The sequence below is a fragment of the Odontomachus brunneus genome, unplaced genomic scaffold, assembly GCF_010583005.1.
Source record: "Odontomachus brunneus isolate Ranch 3 - 2012 unplaced genomic scaffold, Obru_v1 Obru_scaffold_019, whole genome shotgun sequence".
NCBI classification, from domain to species: domain Eukaryota; kingdom Metazoa; phylum Arthropoda; class Insecta; order Hymenoptera; family Formicidae; genus Odontomachus; species Odontomachus brunneus.
In genome coordinates, this window is record NW_022639469.1 from 536,825 (window position 1) to 552,970 (window position 16,146).

General features: G+C 35.6%; 3 protein-coding genes across 6 annotated transcripts in view; 2 read left to right on the forward strand and 1 right to left on the reverse strand.

The window, feature by feature from the left end:
- LOC116841927 (tribbles homolog 2) overlaps window positions 1–181 on the forward strand; it is a 40,981-nt gene extending 40,800 nt beyond the window's left edge. For all 3 annotated transcript variants that reach the window (XM_032810422.1, XM_032810420.1, XM_032810421.1), the window contains exon 4: window positions 1–181. This exon is cut by the window's left edge and continues 3,345 nt beyond it. The gene's annotated coding sequence lies outside the window, so the exon portion shown is untranslated.
- A 2,511-nt stretch (window positions 182–2,692) lies between these two features.
- Window positions 2,693–9,296, forward strand: LOC116841925 (protein app1-like). Its single transcript, XM_032810417.1, has 6 exons — window positions 2,693–2,784; window positions 3,469–3,547; window positions 3,656–3,782; window positions 5,380–6,195; window positions 6,525–6,788; window positions 7,141–9,296. Exons 1-6 carry the CDS (start codon window positions 2,763–2,765, stop codon window positions 7,258–7,260), a joined length of 1,428 nt encoding a protein of 475 aa, XP_032666308.1. The 5' UTR covers window positions 2,693–2,762; the 3' UTR covers window positions 7,261–9,296.
- On the reverse strand, window positions 9,124–16,116 carry LOC116841926 (probable G-protein coupled receptor 139). 2 transcript variants are annotated; one of them, XM_032810418.1, is made up of 7 exons: window positions 14,354–16,116; window positions 12,705–12,883; window positions 12,461–12,605; window positions 11,295–11,508; window positions 10,694–10,876; window positions 10,432–10,615; window positions 9,124–9,891 (listed from the first exon to the last, which is right to left on the reverse strand). In XM_032810418.1, the coding sequence occupies exons 2-7, from the start codon at window positions 12,803–12,805 to the stop codon at window positions 9,561–9,563; spliced, it is 1,158 nt and encodes a 385-aa protein (XP_032666309.1). In that variant the 5' UTR covers window positions 12,806–12,883; window positions 14,354–16,116; the 3' UTR covers window positions 9,124–9,560. The 2 variants fall into 2 exon arrangements, with proteins under 2 accessions (XP_032666309.1, XP_032666310.1); XM_032810419.1 differs by having other exon boundaries at window positions 14,214–16,116.
- Between the last annotated feature and the right edge of the window lie 30 nt (window positions 16,117–16,146).

Consider the following 16,146-nt stretch of genomic DNA (forward strand, 5'->3'; position numbering starts at 1 on the left):
TCTACGATTCCTGTCGTATCGTTTTTTCAGTCAGGGTACCAACGCGCCGCGCGCGTTCCAGCGTCTCAACCGTGTACATACGTTCAACACGACTAAGTCCTATCATTTAAATCATTAAGTGCGATAAGGGAATATCATCTCTGTACATATAGGCAAAATAAAATGGAGTTTATGACAGACATCATCGTCTTGTTCTGTCGCATCACTCATCTCATCCAGAGACTGCGATTTATTATTTAGGACCAGTTTTTTAATAGTAGATTAAACCAGGGCTGTGAAAGAGTTTATACGTTAATTATGATATTCTACATTTATCTGTAGACAACGTAAATCCTGTATGAGATGTAGACAATGAATTATCTATGGATTTCGTTCAAAAAACATATGGCTTGCTCTCTAAAATTAATTAAGAAGTTTGTATTTTTATTTAACTTTTAGAATGTGTTGATGTTATTTAAATTTATGAACGTTGTTAAACAATTTAAGTTTCATAAAATTTTCTAAATTATTACCTTTTTAGAGTAAATTTATCAACTTCTCGTACGATGAAATAAAAATTTCATGCAACACTCGATTAAAAATCTAAAATAGCACTTTAGATAAAGGTGCTTCGCAGTTCGTCTGCGATTATGGTAAATTATTCAAGGTAATTTTCATCACGATTGACCGAGAAACGATATTACATGCGTGCAGTCAGAGTTAGACGTTTACGCATAAATTACAATATTCTACTTTTATCTTGAATGTTAATGGAATGCACTTTTTACGCTTGATGCTTATGTTAATATTAATGCTAACTCTTAATACAATTTTTACAGCATTGTTCATTTTTGATGCGTTTTGATGCTATATGACTAACGACATATAGCGTCATTTATAGGGTATTGCATGAATATTCTCTTAACAGGAGATTATTTGACAACTGAAGAAGGTTATGGAAGCCTTTCCTTTTTTTTGAAGGTATTGTTCTAGAATAAAGTAGAGCATAAATTACTTTCAATTTAAAATTCATTAATAGGTGAATAGGTAGTATGTATATGCTATAAACAGTATACTCTATTAAGTGTTTGCAAAAGTTCATCACAAATAGATGGCTGTAGCAGCGATTTAGTAATTATTTTCTTTTAAGTTGTTTTTTAGTTTTTAAATATTGACGATCAGAATTGTGATAGTTGACAATTTGTATTTCTCAATAAAACGTTATATTTCATGTGATTAAAAATGGAACCAGATAATGTTCATCATTGCCACTGCATACCACAGTTTTACCACTTTAATAGGGGTGAAACTGTTGCAACAACTAAAAAACAGGGAGAGACAGGGAGAGACAAGGAGAGACAGGGAGAGACGGGGAGAGACAGGAAGAGACAGTGAGAGACAGGGAGAGACATGGAGAGGCAGGGAGAGACGGGGAGAGACAGGAAGAGACAGCGAGAGACAGGGAGAGACAGGGAGAGACATGGAGAGACAGGGAGAGACAGGCAAGGACAGGGAGAGACAGGGAGAGACATGGAGAGACAGGGAGAGGCAGGGAGAGACGGGGAGAGACAGGAAGAGACAGCGAGAGACAGGGAGAAACATGGAGAGACAGGGAGAGACACGGAGAGACTGGGAGAGACAGGAAGAGACAGAGAGAGACAGGCAGGGACAGGGAGAGACAGGAAGAGACATGGAGAGACAAGGAGAAACAGGGAGAGATAGGAAGAGATAGGGAGAGACAGGCAGGGACAGGGAGAGACAGGGAGAGACAGAAAGAGACAAGAAGGGACAGGGAGAGACATGAATAAAAGAGGAATCAATAAAAGGATAAGTCAATAAAAAATGAAGAGAACAAGGAAGAAGATGTGTAAAGAAGTTAAAGAAAAGGAATATCAAAGTTATAGAACGCATAATAGTAATGAAATAATGCAACAAAATAATCAGGAAAATAAGAGAGCAGAATAAAAGACAATGAGAAAGAAAATTAAAATCGTATGCTTAAATAAGTGAATGAGAGAGAGAGGGAGAGAAGGAGAGAGAGAATGAGAGAGGAGAGGGGGGACAAGGAGAGACAGAGAGAGAGAGGTTAGAATCCCGATATAAATTTCTAAACATTGTTTTGAGAAAACGTTAAAAGCTAGAGAATTCTCTGATTGCATCCTAACCTTTTCAGAACTAAATTTACTAATTTGTCACATAATGAAATGGAAATTTTATACAATTTGTTATCTCTCTTAAATATTACATTTATTAATACCCAAAAAAGATATCGTAACTATCTCATAGTTTAATTACTTTTCTTTGTTTTATTATATTTTACTATTATTTTTTATTATATACTTTTATATCTATATTTTATATATTTTATATTTTTATTATTTATGTTTATATTTTATACTATTTATATTTTATATTATTTTATATATTTTATATTTTTATTATTTATATATTTATATTTTATATTATTTTATCTATTTTATATAATTTTGTATTATACTTTAATATAATTTTCAATATTCTATATAATTTATTTTGTTTATACACGAAATATGTCCATGTGTACATCACGATAAAAATGCGTAAATAATCCGCGTAGATATAATTTTGATATCTGTAGCACAATCCTGCTATAAACAAAGCAGTCAGGTTACGATTACGTGTGAGAAAACGACATTTCGAGCGATTTCAAATAATAATGAAAGTGGGATCACCAGCGATCGTTCGAAAGCGACCGCGCGCCGTCGTGACCCACGGTAACGTCGCTGGTGCAGTGGGAATGAAAAATGGCCGCGAACGTGAGAACAGGTGAGTGGTATAGGACGAATGCGAATAGTCGGTGTGTCGCACTCGCGGTCCTGTTTCAGCGCGATTTTGTCGCTCATAGACGCTTCCGTTGCGAAAAGTCGGGACGCGTTGTCACACGAGCGTTCCCTCGCGCTCGTCCGTCGTCGTTTCACGACAAGGAGAGCTGCTCGATAACGCTCCTTGTCTCGTGAACGACAGCAACAGCAGCGCGACAAACTCGTGTGTGGTGGCTCGAATTTTCCAGGCGCGATTATTAGTAGATGAGATAAGCGTATGTGCGCGTGCAATACGCGTCACGCTTATCGGAACGAGTCGTATCGCTGATATTTCCGGTGGGCGTAAAATATCGCTAGTCAAGTGAGCGAACGCGTCGATGCCTAGCGAATCGCGTCAACGGCGACGTATTTGACACGTATATATCGCGTATAGTGGCGTCTATCAGGGCGCGCGAGCACGCACTTTGCTTTGGAAAATTTCTCGTTTCTTTATTCGAGTCGCACGCGCGCGCGCGCGCACGTGTGTGTGTGTGTGTGCGTGCGCGCGCACTAACGCGCGTTAATAATATCGTTTGTTTGTCACTCGCCGTGCATATGCGTGAATGTGCCAGCGTGTACGAGAAACGGACCACACGAGCTCTTGGAGCTGCGTAGACTCTGATCCCGACGTCTGCCCAATTGCTTACAGAGATGCGGATTCCAACGCGTGCGGCGCCTCGTCCTCCTGGCCACAATGTGACGCAGAGGGAGCCGATTTGGGGCAGCAGGTTAGAAGCTTCTTATCTCGTTACCTTATTATCCTGTGCGACTCAGAGCGGAGACCTGTTTTCGGATCCCATCGATTCTCTTGACATGCTGATTTTGTGTACTTTCAGCAATGACATATTCGGGAGTGGTCTGACAGCGACTCAACCTGTACAGAAGAAGAAACCACCTCCTAGGCCACCACCACCGAAGCTCAACCACATGCAGTGTCAGAAAGACCAGAAACCGAGGAAACCAGTAAGAATCATAAGTTGTTTAGTATTGCTTGTATTTCTTCACGTTGACGTCAATAAGACGTTTTTGCAAAATAGTTTATATTTACTGGCACATATACTTCCTGCAGTGAACTAAAAAATGTGTTGTGCTTGTGTCCTAAACCTGTGTTATGAACCTAGTGTGTGTGTGCTGTGTGCGTGTGTATCTATTTATTTGAAGTAAAAGTAAAATAATAAAGCAAAATATAATGCAAAGTAATAAAATAAAAGAAGTATTCTTCATGCACTTATCTGGCTATGTTATCACTTAGTAGACAGTCCAGTCTCTATTATTGTCGATTTTTGCTTGGCATTGTTTGAACATGCTTTCAACTAATTTTTTAACATATTCTATAGAAAGTGAGCGCCAGATTTCTCGACGACGTAGTGACAATTATTTTGGGCAGTAAATACACGTTTTCCTTGGGCTTCTTCTTCATAAGACCTCAAATGTTTTCAATTGGACTCGCGTCCGTTGATTGTATAGGCCAGTCTACAGTCATTCGTGCTATTTTCCTCTTTCCACACAATGCACTGATGACTTTGATGTTTGGTATTGTTGTCTTCATAGGATATTCAACTGGCTCTTTCTTCTCAAACCCACTTCTTAGCAGATTTCAACGAATCTTGTTGATAAATCTTCATCATGTTTTGTGCATTGAGATTTTTGGTGAACAGAATTGAAGCTCCACAAAATTAGTCCTAGGCAAATGCTTAGGCAATTAACACAAAACCAGAGTTCAATATCACGGAAAGTTGCTTAATAGGCGTTTATCAAATTGTGAAACATTTTTGGCTGGGAAAGAATTCAAGAAAAACAAGACAAACCCTAACCTACTGGTGGTTATAGGTTTGCTCGCGTTGCGTCTGTCTTTGTCTAATTTGAAGAAAAGACAAAAAAAAAGACATTTGATTTAACTGTCAGGTAGTTTACCAAGAGGTTAGAACAGTCGGCCCTTAAATTGTACATACATTTCCTCAATGATGTGATCCTCGAATATATACTTCGAATATTAAAGTAACCCCAAATATGAATTCTTATTGGGTGCTTAACAGTGCGTATCAACAATTAGCGACTGTGTGTAGACCAAGCACGATTCACACATACTCATGCCCAAAAAGAAGCTGTGTCAGAAAATATAATTTCGCTTCAATCATAGTCGATGTTTAACCTTGCCCAGTTTAGTCCTTTTTCAATATGCTTTTCACTAAGCGACGATTTCTCACGTGTACTTTGCCAAACAAGCTTCACTTCTTCTGAATGGTGTCTGATGGTCATTAGATCAATCTTTATTCTGCTTTTAGCTAGCTTCTTTTGAGCTTATGTCAAAGTTAACAAAGGATTTTGTTTGATACCTGTCTAACTCCGAAGCTGTTCGGATTCGGACATATGTTTATTAGGCAGTTGCAACTTGTTTTTATATGCTATAGCCGCGGTACTATTTTTGGCACTGAGTTCAAGGTCACCTTGTATATTATTTAATTATGGATTACTTCTTGCGTAATTTTACGTATATTAACATTATTTTACGTATAACATTATTCTTTTAAATGCAATAGCATTTTGTTCTGTACACCAGGCCAGGCCGACAGAGCTGTTAACTAACTTCTTTGGGCGGAAGAAGCAAGAGACCTCTCTTCCACTACGTACCACTACTGGCCAGCTACATAATCAAGTATTGCAATCTGCGAGCACCACTGCGACAGTGTCTCTGATAGATCTCAGTCCACCTGGTTCGCCAACGTTCACGACACGCTCCAGTAGCGACGGCGTCAGCGTTGATAGTTTCGGTAGTGACGGGAATTCCAATCCGTCTGTGTTCACGAGCAGCGGAAACACGTCGGAAAGTGCCTTTGAGGATGACTTCGACTTTTTCGGTTTATCCGCCAAGAAAACGGCGCAGAACGATCCGTGGCAAGCCAAGGCGACGGCACAGAATCCGTTCGGACCATTAGAGGATGCATGCTCAAGCGTGTCTCAGAGCGCTGGCGATACGTGCCTCTTGTCTCTCAGTTCTAACGTTAATCGCGTTGCGAAACAAGTGCCTTCCATTCAGACCATTTGCAAGCCCCCTATTACGTCAATGCCCACGATAATACGGGCGAGACCTCCTAAGCCGCCAGCGCCGAAGATACTTTCGAAGAAGTTCGAGCCGATAGTCAAGGAGGCATGTATCGATTACAAACTTCCAGACAACGGCACAGCAAATAAACCGTTAACATTAGGCTTCACTATTTCGGGCAGCGGTACAACGAATAAACCGTTGACATGGGATTTTTCCAATGCGTGGTCCAATAACTACGACGATGACGACAGTCCATCGCCACCTATGCCGACGATTCCACCGCCAGCACCTCCAGCAGATTATCTGGCTGAATTAAATGGTGATCTTGGGGTGAGCACTGAGAACTGAATTTAAACAGGAATTGTATTAAGTTGGTGCACAAAAGGATATTATGTCTGTCGAATAAAATAGAAATTATTTAATTTCGTAAGATTATTAATTTTTACGAATTTTTTTACGAAATGCACAATATCGACTCGGTATTTTTTTAAGATTTAAGAAAACGACTTCCTATTTTCCTTTTAATACACAAACTTCCAGAATTTAAAAGAAAAACGACAAACCTTTTGCACCAATTTAATATTTAATTGTAATAATACGGTGTGTCCCATATTTACGAGGAACCATTAGGAAAAATTTGTTAATTTATAAATTTACAGGAAAATCGCGATAAACCTTACGGTATCGCGCTGTACGACTTCCCAGCGACACATCCTGATGACTTGTCTCTGAAGGAGGGCGACTTCGTGCAGTTGTTGAAGAAGATAAACGATGACTGGTTAGAGGGAAGAATAGGGAATCGTCAAGGAATGTTTCCATTTAATTTCATCGATATCAAAGTACCTCTGCCAGGCTTACCGGACAACATGGTTACGGCACTCTATACTTTTCACGGAGAGAGCAGTGACGATTTATCGTTTGAGGTATATAAAACTTTACGATGATGTAAATAAACAAGAAAGAATAATGTAAAAGAGCCAAAATTTGCTCGCAAGGGAAATATATGAAATCTATTTTTATCTTTTTGAGTCTGCTGAACTCGAATATAAACTTTAAAATTGTCCAAATCCCGGGGAACTTTGTGAAAATGAAAATTTTTCTACAGAAAAACCTCGTTTTTCAGTAAATACTTTTGGTATTTAAACTATTTTAAATTTCATATTCGAGTTTAGCAAATAAAAAGATATAATGATAGGCCGCTTTTGTACATTTCTCTTATGGGCAAATTTTGATCCTTTTAAAGCATTGTTTTTTATTGCATTTTTAATATTACAGGAGGGAGCGAAAATTGCGGTCATATCGAGGATATCAGAAGATTGGTTATACGGTGAGTACAACGGTAGAAAAGGACAGTTCCCAGTAAATCATGTGAATAGACTTCCGCGTAATATCTAAGGTACTGTCCTACATTGAGTATTTTTTATCGAGAGTATTAACAATTCGAATGTTCCGAAACCTCCACATTGCAAGCATTATCTAGAGTTATTAGACAAATTTAAGAGAAAGCAGCAAACAAAGAAATGAAAAAAACGAGTCTTTTATAGTGGAATTTTGAGCACGAGGAAAGAAAACAAATTTTATAAAATTTTACCAACAAAAAAAGACTGAATTATATACGATTTTTTATCATCGTGTTCCAATAAAAATTGTTTTTGAAAATGATTGTAATATTATTGTTAGAAATTAGAAAATAGTATTTCTTCTACGTTCATATTCATTGGTGATATTTATATTAAATAGATTATTTCTTTTTTAAAGACTTCACACTTTGCTTCACAATTTGTTTGCAATATATCACGAAGGATGCTGCTGTTGAAAGATCATATAAATTCATATTTCTCATTTCGGAACTTCATATACACATCTGATAGCTCTAAAAGACCAGTTATATAATATCTTTATATACTTCATATTTTTTCTCGTCTAACAGAAAAAAGAAAAAAAGGACATTCTTGTACATTGTTTATTTTCCATATCCGATTCAGGTCGTCTTTAATGTGACTTCTTCGAGAATTTTATTTATTTGGACACATTTTTGTAAGAATAAAAACTGAAATATCTTGTTTTCTGTTATATATATATATATATATGTATGAAATTATTATTTAAATATTGTGTGCTTGTAAGGCATAAAGCAGCATTGTCTGCCAATGTGTACAAATAATGAATGCTAACTTATAAAAGAATAGAGCTCACTTTATTTTATTAAACGTTCGTCTCGTGTGTGATTTGAAGAGTTCATTCTTCTCTCATAATCGAATTTATGAGCAATTAAAGTGAAAGATATTCTTCGTTGCGTGATTAATATTTAGATAGGATATTATCTTTTAGAAATCTTTAGACATTTACAAACAATAAGATATAGAATTGTATGTATATACATGCAGAGAGAACTATTTTAATCCTTATCCGAAAATTTCTTTTATTTGCACATGAAAAAAAAGGGATTCTTAGGCGAGGACATTAAAATGGCCTCTCCTGTACATATGTTCTGTAGCTTTCTTCATACTGTATATATTGTTTGAATTTAATAGTGTTTGAAATTAGGAAATAATTCAATATTTCTTCTTTATTTATACATCGTAAATAGTTTCCTGTTAAACATAAAGTTTAGATTAAAAATAGTTATCTCAGCATAATACGTTGTACATTTATATTATATTATACATGTGTATGTGTATTTCGTTTAATTTAGAGCATATTATATTTAGAATTATTAAAAGTTACCAACATAATGATGGTACATCATATGTATTACGTGACATACGTCTGTGTATATTACGTGAATGCATAATGAAGTAAAGACGTAGTTTAAATAATTCCTTATACATTTAATTTAACGTTAACATGAATAAATGCTTTTTTGTATATATATATACTTAATCATGTGTTCGCAAAATTCACGCAAGTCATGTAATTAGATTCAGTGAAAGTCTAACTTAGCACATGCATCGATATATTGAAATGTTTCATCTGTACGCAAAGATGCCAAGTCGTTAGTTGATGTTACGAGAAATGAAAAAGAAAATCAACGGTTCGCCGGTTAATTTCTGTATCGTTCTAAGTTATTATATATTGTTAAACACACAAGTGACGTATGTTTCAATTGTATGTCTCACTTTACTTGAAATTCTCATTTAGTACAGTATTAACGCGATATTTCCGTCACATCGAAGGTCTGCATCGGGACCAGCATCTTAGATTGTAAGGAACAGGAGATTAGGGAGAAAAGACGGGTGGTAATAGCAAAGTCAAAAGTTATATCCAAAATGTAATAACAGATACTTTACATATAAGTAGTGCTATTTAATTCTCTCGAGAAACTACGCTATTATGCAAGAAACGCCTAATACGCAATGTGATATTTTGCAATGTTTAATATAAAAAAAAAAAACATTTTACACAGACACACACACATACACGCACTATACCATACACACGTACACATCTATGTATACAAAAACGAACTAGTAAAACAAAAACGAACTAGTAAAAATAAATAGAATTTCCTGTATCTAACAGTTATTTCCAGAAATAGGCAAAAGAGATATTGTTTGTATCGTATACAATAATCTACAAGTGATAATTAGACATATTAGGTTGGATATGTATTGGTCCTCAACGCAATAAACGACAAGTACGAGCTATATGCGTAAAAGAGTTTTGATCTTTCGGTGTATTTTGCTTGTTTATAATTAAACATTAGTGCTAATTCTTTCGTTGACGTTGTCTCGCGCAACATTAGCGTCGATAAATCGATTATTTCGCGTGACAGCTCTTATCAACAACACACTTGTAGATCGCACAGTCGTGAAGTGTTTGTGACAATTGTTCCACGTATTACATCTCAAGATACCTTTATAGCACGGTAGATTTGAGTTCGTGTAATTTTTCAGCGTTTGCGTCACGACACTCCGGAATTTCTTCCCCGTCAGGTAATACAGGAAGAAATTGATTGCAAAATTCCAATGGTATATGTGAAAGAATAGGCCGCGGCACCATTTGAGAAACATTTTCTCTTGAAGCCTGAAAAATGTGTCAAATGTTTTCGAATTAGAAAATTTTTACTTGCACTCACGCTAGAAGAACGGAGGTAATTAGAATAAATGAAAGTTTTAGTGCAACATTTTTTCGTATTTGTAATTTTTTATTAAATTATAAATAAATCGTAATAAAAGTTCGCAAATTGTAGTAAATTATAAAAAATTGCTTGTTAGAAGTGCAAATTTAAAAGAAAAACAAAATTGTTGGTTAAACTAACTTTATTTTATATGAATATGAAACATTCGTTGCCAGGTTGCATAAAAAAAAAAAAAAAAAAAAAAAGAAAGGTGCAACAGACGGGGATTGAACCTGGGTCGACTGCATGAACAGTCGCTAACAAGGGGCTTACTGCCTGAATTACATCACCTTCTCGACGTGATCGGTTTTAAATCTTTTTTTTTTTTTAAACTATATAAAAACCTTTTTCAATTTTGTGATTCCACACATAAGTCCACGCCCTTGTTATAAATCTAATATACGCCATCACGGACAGATATTTTTATAGATATTAGGTATTCTTACCAGTGTACATATCGCTCATTTTTTTCCGCATCTTTGGCGGGATGTTCGATTAAAATTATATCCCAATAAAGTTCCAACGTTTCCACGATTCCGAGTGGCAGTAAGAGAATCAAATATACTATCGATACCGCAAGCAAAGTCCGGCTGGAATTATGCGTTCTGTTACTTTTGTACCTGAAATGATCTGAAGCGAGAGTTCGTCTTGTATAAATCTATAATTATGATGTTACTGCACACGTAACCAATTACGAGCGTGACTCACGAGTTAACTCGTTGTGAATTTTATAGGATTTCCTCACGCGAATAATCAACAGCAAGTTACCGATGAATATAAAGAGCAGGGGTAGCCACGTAGACAGAGCTATGTAGAAGTACATAGCGCTACCCCATGGCTGTATCATCTCTTGACATGGTATAAACTCGAAAACACTGTCAGTTTCGTATCCTATAATTAGAATAACTTATAATCCGTTTCTTTCAACAAAAGTTTAGACAGAAGTAAAAGATTAATTGAAAATGAAATGTAGTACATGGACGCTATAAATATTCTTTCGAACGATTCGAAATATTCTATTCTAACGAAGAAGGTTGATCTAACTGCATAATATGAATAATCATATCTCTAGATAGAAGATTAATTAAATAACAGATGATATATACATTGAATTAATGTCTTTGATAATCGAATATTTATTCAACTGAAGGAAATTATTACAACAATTCCCTCAAGATTGTTGAAAATATTATGATTATGACACAGTAGGCCAACTCTATTAGTATATTTTTTTCGTGTAACAACGGTAATCAGATCGTTCAAGTTGCGAGAGAAAGAATGCGACTTGATCATGGAAAATACACTCTACCTCCAGAGTACAACTTCGTTAAGGATATCACGAAACTTATGCAGGTCAAAGTGGCGATGGTTATAATCGCCGAGCAATTCTGACAACCACGAGTTCGAAATGGAAACGTTACCGCGATCACTCGCGTCCACGTGAGAGCGACTACCAGCCAGGTCGACGTGAATTGAAAGAGCTCCATGCTCACGGAACTCGTGCTACATAAGAACCTGCTATTCTGAAAGAAAATATTATCCTGAACGTCGCGTGATCCTCTACATTTTATCCTCTCACTGACAATGACTGCCTTCCGTTAGATGAAGGTTTTCATCAGGCTTCACTTTCTTCGATCTGATTTATCATAGACTTACAGTTGGGATCATTTTATAATTATAAATCTCAAATACGTCACAGATCACACTAGGAGGAAATAAAGCAATGATCAATTTTGCTAGATCACTGATGGCAGCGACGATTTTTTATGCAAATATATACAGGAAGATATCATTTTACTGCTAAGAGAAGCAATTACTCAGTTCCTTCTTTTAAATAATGGCTATCTTCAACAAATAATATTTTCTTGATAGCAGTTTTAAAGTATATTCATTACAAATTCTAGAGAAGCTTATTATCATATATTGAGAAGAAGAATTTATTTTCTTTACAAGAATATTATAAAATTTTACTGAAAAAATATTGGTTCGATTCTAACAGTAGAAAGCAAGTCAACTTCTTAATTTAATATTCTTGATTGAAATACTGAATTTGCTAAGATTCAGAGTATGTGAATAAATTTGACACTTATGATGAATTTGTGATGATAGACTTGAGGATGTACAAACTTATAAAATACTTAACACAAGTAATATTTACTTGAATACAGTATATATTTCTCTGTGTGGATTAGTCAAAAAGTTTGGTTCGATTTTCCGTTTTTGACGATAAACTTTTTAGATCAAGATTTACAAATATTGCTAGAACGTTGATAAAGTATTAATAAACAATGACGACAATTACTTGGAACGAACGATGAATCCAATTTGTTGTCATTGAATGCGACAAAAGTCAAGTTTGAAAAAATCAAACCGAACTCTCTGACTGAATGGGGAGACAGTCTTGCAGCGAGAGGACTATTTAACGACGTGAAACTCCGATTGCACAATCGAAGTACGTTTCACGTAAAGCATTACCATAAAGAGATCGTTAACGAACGTGGAGTGTGATCTCGCGACGCTGACGGCATAACTGAAAATCAACGCTCCATTGTCCGAAATAGCGAGCGCCCTTAGATAAAGTGACAAATTGGAGTCACATAGCACGGGCGTGCTCAACATACTAAAAGATACAGTATTTAGCAATACACCTATACGAAGTGAGTTACAGCTTTAAATGAGAACAGTCAGGTTTCACGGCGACGCGACGAGTATTCCTTACCGAGTATTATGATGAACGGCGTCACGTAACCGATTAAAACGCGGACGAACTTGACGAACGGCTGTAATGACAGCCAGTAGAAGCGCACCTCGCATGGCCATGTGATTTCTAAGTCAGTTTGAGTGAAATTATATATGAAATCCATAACCGTCACGGGCAGAGGACATCTCGGCGCAGCTCTGAAATTGTAAGGACGCAATCCATCAGCGGTGTTAGGCACTAGTTGATTCAGATTTTAGTTCATCACGACAATCGGTAAATCATTCATCAAAATTAATCAGTCAGTATATATATAATTACGAATAATTGACATTTTCCAAAGGCTTTGCTTGCGATGACGCTGTTTGCTTTTGCATCAGTAATAGGAAAATGTCAAAGTTTGGAAGTAACGCCGTTACTATTACAATTACTTTTTCTCGGTAATGATCGCTACTTTTTTTGTTTGTAATGGTAACAAATTCAACTGTTACTCTTATTGTTATTTTCGTTACCTCTATTCAATAGATAATGCGCTGGTTGTGCGCTGATAGGGTGTATTAGATATTCTTGGTTGGAGAGAAATATCTCGATATTCGCTGGAAGACAGTCCGTGGTTTTATCTTATTCTTTATATAAAAATTATTGTTAATACAAAGGCGGAGATTTTGCAATTTAATTTTTCAAAATTTTTTAAAAATTTAATAATAAGTATGTTCTTAGTATGCAGGAATGTGGTTCATTTTCTTTTCAAAAAACCATGGAACAAGTGTATATGTGTGTATTACACTAAGCATGCTTATTAAATTTATTAAAAATTTTTGAGAGTCAAATTGCAAAATCTGCTCTGTGCCAACAATAATTCTTGTGTAAAGAATAATAAAAGATAAGAAGAATAGAATCAAGCTCATAAAGAAATATTAGTTCTTCGAATCAAGATATTGCAGTTTTGAATGGTTTATTCTTTTGAGATAAACTGGCTACATTATAAATTAAGCTTAAAAACAATAATTTCATCTTAAAATAAATTACGTATTGTACTATAAGAAAAAGTAACGAACCGTTATTTTTTTAGTAACGGTTACTTTTTAAAATTAGTAACGAGCAAAGAGTTATTTTTTACGAAGAGTAACGGTAATGCGTTACTTTTTCTAAATAATGTTTCCAACTCTGAGAAATGTCGCTATTATTAACTGATTCTATCAATGGGATTTTACTGATTACAGTGTCTATACTTACAACTGAGATTTGTAACTGTCAGTTATCATAATATCATTCCAACGAAGAATACACGGAATACATAATATTTTATAGAAAACATATGAACACATGTGTATAAGAAAGAAATTTGCGAAATACACGTTCGTGACACCTTTTATATGTAAAGGCACAATTGTATATTCCCCTATCAATAAAAATTTCATTAATTTAATTAATTTCAAGCCGAATTACAGATTGTTAACGGTCATATTGAACTTTCTTCGAGCTAATTAACAAAAATGTTTCTGACTAAATCAGTAAAAGGAATATTACACCAATAATCACTGAGTGTTCGTTGTTAGTCGTGCCGAACGAACTGCGACTCAGACTCTCGTTCAGTCTTCTCTTCAAGCTCTATCGATCGCACCTCCGTACGATTTACCGTTAATTAATGAATTGTAACGCTTTCTTACCCGATGTCGTGCGCCGAGGAGAGCTCGTCGGCGAGGACCGATCGCGACAGCATATTCGCGAGGAGTATCAACGCACGGGTGTCTTGATCGCGCAACGGGGAAAACATTTGGCCGCGTCGCGCGAAAATAATCCGGGAACCTGAATCGGACGCGTAGCCCGCTGCTACTACGACGGAGGAAGAGAGGAATTATCCACCCTGCAGTATGGCTATGACTAACAATGAAGTCGGCACTAATTAGAAGCTGCGGAGCATCTGTCGTCGATTACCATAACGTGACGTATCGCGCGCGAGGATAAATAACGTCTCGGTGCAGAAGAAACGGCCTGCGCGTTGCTACATATCCCGGAGTGCATTAACACCGTGCGTATTCGAGCGACACGGCGATTTCGCGGATAGGACGAAAACGCACTCCGAGAACGAGGGAATCGGATATTACAGGTCGCAGAAGTGACGCCAGTTACGATTGGTGAAAAGGAAAAAAATATATCACGAAGCAGGTCATGTTGTAGATTATTAAGGTGATCAGACGTTCCGTTTTTACCGAGACAATCCTGGTTTTTCACCCTGTTTCGGATTTTTTTGAATATTATCCGGAACGCCGATTTGTTCTGGATTCGGTTAAACTATCCAGGTTCACAGGAATTATTGAATGCTTCTGACAAAGAAAGATCTCAAGAAAATTCACAGATCTATAATATAGTAGCTTTGTTTTTTCTTCTTAACTTAAAAAGAAAGTAACAACAGTTTTATCTTAGCAATAGTTTTTACTGTATGTAACAGGCCTTCATTATCGTTAAATTATTTTTCATGTCTATAAATTTAATTATTATAAATTAGATTTATTATAAACTATTATATGTCTATAAATAAAATATTGTTTCATATGTATGTATATATATAAAATTTTCAGTGATGTCTCTTTCTCTCTTCCTTCTGCCTTCCACACGTTTATAAAGTGTCTCGGGGCGAGAAATCTAGTCACCTTAGATTAATCCGACTGAGCGACGTTAATATTCGGCCGTCGAAGAAAATATCGTTCGATTGGAATGTCGTGTTCAGAGTACAGTTGAATGTTTATGCGGTATTATAATTTATTAAATTATAATACCGTAATTATAATGATTATATGTTAGGGGAACATCCCTCTTTTTCCCTGAATTACTTCAGAAATGTTCATTTTATTTAATTTGTAGAAATTTGATGTAAATTTATAAACGTTGTTTCCTGAACAAGTTAGAGAATCCACAGAATATTTTCTGGTTATATTCTAACCTTTAGAGTTAAATTTACTAATATATCGCATAACAAAATAAAAATTTCATACAATTAATTTTTTTAACATTAAATTTATGATTATCTTTGGGTAATATTCAAAACGATAACTGTCTCTTAGAATTTAATTATCTTCTTTCTGTATTTTAATATAATTCACAATATCCTGTATTGTTTACATTGCTTATGTAAAAGAGGACAATCGTGTAGACAATACGTAAACAATCCGCGTGGTAGACGTAATCTTGAAATCACAATTCTGGTTCAGAAAACTCAAGCGTCGTACAGTCGTAAACCTTTATTTTCAAACTGAGAAAAACAGTTAACACTGGTACACAAACGGTCACACGACCAACGAAAGACACGCGAGAGGATTAGTTGTCATACGATCAATCGCATTGTACACGTCGACTGTTAATTAAAAAAAAAAAAAAAAATGACAAAAGAAAAAGCACGAAATTATATATATATATATATATATATATATATATATATATATATATATATATATATATATAT

What these genes read in the sequence shown, in the direction of transcription:
- LOC116841925 (XM_032810417.1), top strand. Translation starts at nt 2,763, where the DNA reads ATGGCCGCGAACGTGAGAACAG. An exon ending in GAGCCGATTTGGGGCAGCAG is followed by an intron (nt 3,548 to 3,655) that starts GTTAGAAGCTTC and finishes GTGTACTTTCAG; the next exon opens with CAATGACATATTCGGGAGTG. An exon ending in AATTAAATGGTGATCTTGGG is followed by an intron (nt 6,196 to 6,524) that starts GTGAGCACTGAG and finishes ATAAATTTACAG; the next exon opens with GAAAATCGCGATAAACCTTA.
- LOC116841926 (XM_032810418.1), bottom strand. Translation starts at nt 12,805, where the DNA reads ATGGCCATGCGAGGTGCGCTTCTACTGGCTGTCATTACAGCCGTTCGT. An exon ending in GCCGTTCATCATAATACTCG is followed by an intron (nt 12,606 to 12,704) that starts GTAAGGAATACT and finishes TGTATCTTTTAG; the next exon opens with TATGTTGAGCACGCCCGTGC. An exon ending in AACGAAGTTGTACTCTGGAG is followed by an intron (nt 10,877 to 11,294) that starts GTAGAGTGTATT and finishes TTCTAATTATAG; the next exon opens with GATACGAAACTGACAGTGTT.